The sequence below is a fragment of the Antrostomus carolinensis genome, unplaced genomic scaffold, assembly GCF_000700745.2.
Source record: "Antrostomus carolinensis isolate BGI_N321 unplaced genomic scaffold, ASM70074v2 scaffold36437, whole genome shotgun sequence".
Taxonomy (NCBI): Eukaryota; Metazoa; Chordata; class Aves; order Caprimulgiformes; family Caprimulgidae; genus Antrostomus; species Antrostomus carolinensis.
This window is the reverse complement of record NW_010330154.1, coordinates 2555-6076: the sequence shown is the minus strand read 5'-3', so window position 1 is coordinate 6076 and position 3522 is coordinate 2555. Positions and strand designations below refer to the sequence as shown.

Below are 3522 nucleotides of genomic sequence, written 5' to 3'. Positions count from 1 at the left end.
CCCCTCCTTGCCTGCCTGCATCCCAGCCAGCAGCAGCACAGTCAGATGCTTCAAGCCCCACTGTATTCGCTGACAACCCCGTGTGTCAGCTCCTGCTGGCAGGGGAAGGTGAGGAGCATGAACCTGACCATGAGCTAAGGGTGTGGATTCAGCCTCAGCTGAGGAACTCTGTAGAGCCCAGGGTGCCCAGAAGAACCAGCAATGGTGCTGGGGAGCCCGAGGGTGCTGTGCACCAGCGGGATGTCCCACCCTGCCCGCCCCACTCCACGGCAGGATACGCACTGTGGGTAGAGATAGTCATCCGTCAGCTCCAGCTCGTCGTCGTACCCGAAGCGGCGAAGGATGGTCCAGGTGGTCTCGTGTCGGCCCCTCTGGATGAAGAGTGTGTTGAGGAAGAGGAAGCCTGAGGGAGAAATCAGGCAGCTCAGGGACACAGTGGGGTTAACTGAGCACTCAGCCTCAGGGATCCACTCCTCGGGACCACGCTTTTCCTGGACAAACAGCCAGCTCTGGTAGCCACAGCAGGCTCAGGCTTGAGCCAGGACTAATTAGGCTTGGAATGAGAGCCAGGAGGCTCAGCCCGAGGACAGGGCAATGAGCAGAAGGAGGTGGGTTCCTCCATCCCTTGCTGGGAAGGGGCATGGAGCCTTGTGCTGTTACCGTTCAATGTCAGGCCGTTGTCCTGCACCCCATCTGTGGTGTTCTTCCATACAACCATCTTCACGTCCTCCAGGGCTTGGGGAGCCAGTGGGTTTCCAAAGCAGGACTTCTACTTCCCAAGAGAAAAGAAGGTGACCATCAGCAAAGGACACAGAGAGCACAACCCTCCATCTCACAGCATCCCTCTACCCTGGCAAGGAGATGGTGTTTCTAGGAGAGAAAATCCACCCAGCTCAGCAATTACTGCCTTAGACCCCGACCAAACCCCTGCTCCTCAGCATCCCAATAAAATATGACTCTCAACATCTCCACAGCTCTTCCCAGAGCAGAGCAAACTTGACCCAAACTTAGTGAAGATGGAAGATGTGTGGATCCCCATGTGCTTGAAGATCCACCCCACGGTGCTTTAGCTGAGCACGAGCAGAAGGACTGAACACAAACAGGACGGCTGCGTCAGGAGAGGGACAGCCTTTCTCAAAGGGGACCCCAGGGGCTTTCCACAAGGGACTGGAGGATATCTCATCTCTGCAGCCACCATTACCTGGAAGTAGTTGAGTTCATCATCACTAAGGATCTGGTTGTTATCCTGGTCCGAGAGGTTGAAAATCCGGGTCAGTGCTCGTGCACATGCAGGTTTCAGCTGCAAGAGACCAACCATGGTGATAAAAGCAGGACACCTCCTCCAGCTTGGGCCTGCTTCCTGAAACCCCACACACAGAGGGGTTCCCATCCTGCACTGCCTGGGAGCACAATCCAGCTAGACCAGTCCTACAGCCACCTTGGAGCTGGGAGTCAAGCAGGACAGCCCACGGGGAAGGTTTCTCCTGGACCCTTTCCACCATGGTCTGGAGCACGAGGGCTTCTGCCCAAACATGGCCCTGGTCCTTGCAAGTCTCTCTGCTCTGGACACGCTCAGCTGGCTGTGCTGAGCACAGGAGATGGGTGCTTCCCTCTTCTTCTGACTATGTCAGCCCAAACTCTCCACCCTCCTTCTGAGGGGTAAAAGCAGAGCACCAGACCAGAGCGCTGTGATGGGAAGGGGACCTCTCCAGGGGTTGGGAGCAGTGCTTCTGTGCTGGTTTCACTTGGCTAGTACTTGGTTAGTACTCTGTCCCAGCTAAAAACCAGGACAACTTCCTACCTGCTTCTCCTCTGGGTCATAGAGCGGGGCGGTGGGGTGCAGCACAGCTTTCTGGGCGTAGTAGAAGAGCTCAGAGATGTTCTTGAGGTTCTTGGCAGAGCACTAAGGATTCAAAGGAAGAGAAAGCCCTGTGAGTGGGGACAGGCAATGGGCTGGTGACAAGGGGCAGAAGGAGGGTGATGTGAGCTCCCCGAGCCAGACAAGTTGTGCATTGAAGCACAGGGCAATGTCTGTCCATTAAAAGGGAAACCTCCTGCTTGTGCTCTGGCGTTGCTGTGCCCATTCCACAGCCCCAGAGCCAGCAGGGACATCCAGAGCAGGTTGCACAGGATGGTGTCCAGGTGGGTTTGAACATCTCCAGAGATGGAGACTCCACACCCTCTCTGGGCAGCCTGTCCCAGGGCTCCGGCACCCTCACAGGAAAGAAGTTTTTCCCTAAGTTTGTCTGGAACTTTCAATGTCCCAGTTTGTGCCCATTGCCCCTTGTCCTGTCACTGGGCACCACTGGAAAGAGTCTGGCCCCATCCTCTTGACACCTGCCCTTTAGATATTGATCAGCAGTGATGAGATCCCCTCTCAGGCTGCTCTTCTCCAGGCTGAACAGTCCCAGCTCTCTCAGCCTCTCCTCAGCAGAGAGATGCTCCAGCCCCTCATCATCTTTGTAGCCTCTGCTGGACTCTCTCCAGTAGATCCTGGTCTTTCTTGAACTGGAGAACCCAGAACTGGACACAGACTCCAGATGTGGCCTCACTGGGGCACACAGAGAGGGAGGAGAACTTCCCTTGACCTGCTGGTCACACTCTTCTGAATGCATCCAGGAGACCATTGGCCTTCCTGGCCATGAGGGCACATTGCTGGCTGATGCTTAACCTGCTGTTCACCAGCTCTCCCAGGTCCTTCTCTGCAGAGCTGCTTTCCACCAGGTCACCCCAAAAGCTGTCCTGGCACAATGCAGTTCCAACATCAGTTACAGCCAGAGGGCTGGAGTGGGCAGACACTGAAACCCCCTCCCTGGAAGGAAGGCAAAGGCCAGAAAGCCTGAAGCCCAGGACCTCAGGACCCACCAGGGGTACTTCTGCAGATCAAATGCTGGCACAGCAGATCTCCACAAGCACCAAGGCTCCCTGACTCATGCCAGTCAAGTGCTCCTACCCCTCAGAGAGGCTTTGCAGAAACCCTCCTGTTTTCTCACCTCCACACAGGTCTCAATCTCTGAGAACTGGTTCATGATGGGCAGGATGACATCCATGGAGCTCCCCACCTGCAGGTCAGACTTGTTTCCCACTAAAATAATGGGGATCCTGAGGAAGAAAGACAGAATGTAAGAGAGCTTGAGTGAGGCCACCCCTATCTCGGTCTCAGCATGGTCCCAGCCACACATGCTCACAGGGAGCTGGCTGGGGAGCTTCCCCACCCTCCTCTGCAAGGTCCAGAGAAGCTTTCCTGCCTCCCATGGCTGGGAGCATCCATCTGGAGAAACAGACTGTCTGATCCTGGTTATGCTTTCACCCAGCAACAATATGTTCACCAGCCTTTAATCCAGCACAGCAGCCTTCTGCCCAAGCAATCCCCACACAGACTGTGGCTCCTGCGTGCCCAGACCCCCCGGGCAGCCTCCTCTCCCTGCCTGGTTGAGAACAGACCAAGGAGGGAAGGAACACTCTGTCTCAGCTAGATATGTGAGGGAAAAAAACCCTCATGTCCTTCTCCTACAACTGGTC

The 3522-nt window shown here is 55.7% G+C and overlaps 1 protein-coding gene across 1 annotated transcript in view; it reads right to left on the bottom strand.

The window, feature by feature from the left end:
• LOC104528742 (mitochondrial Rho GTPase 2) overlaps nucleotides 1-3522 on the bottom strand; it is a 6420-nt gene that overhangs the window by 668 nt on the left and 2230 nt on the right. The window contains exons 5-9 of the mRNA XM_010172836.2: nucleotides 2994-3102; nucleotides 1802-1903; nucleotides 1202-1300; nucleotides 661-769; nucleotides 283-403 (exon numbers count right to left, since the gene is read on the bottom strand). Of these exons, the coding sequence (XP_010171138.2) occupies nucleotides 283-403; nucleotides 661-769; nucleotides 1202-1300; nucleotides 1802-1903; nucleotides 2994-3102 (540 nt within the window). The remainder of the gene's footprint in view (nucleotides 1-282; nucleotides 404-660; nucleotides 770-1201; nucleotides 1301-1801; nucleotides 1904-2993; nucleotides 3103-3522) is intronic.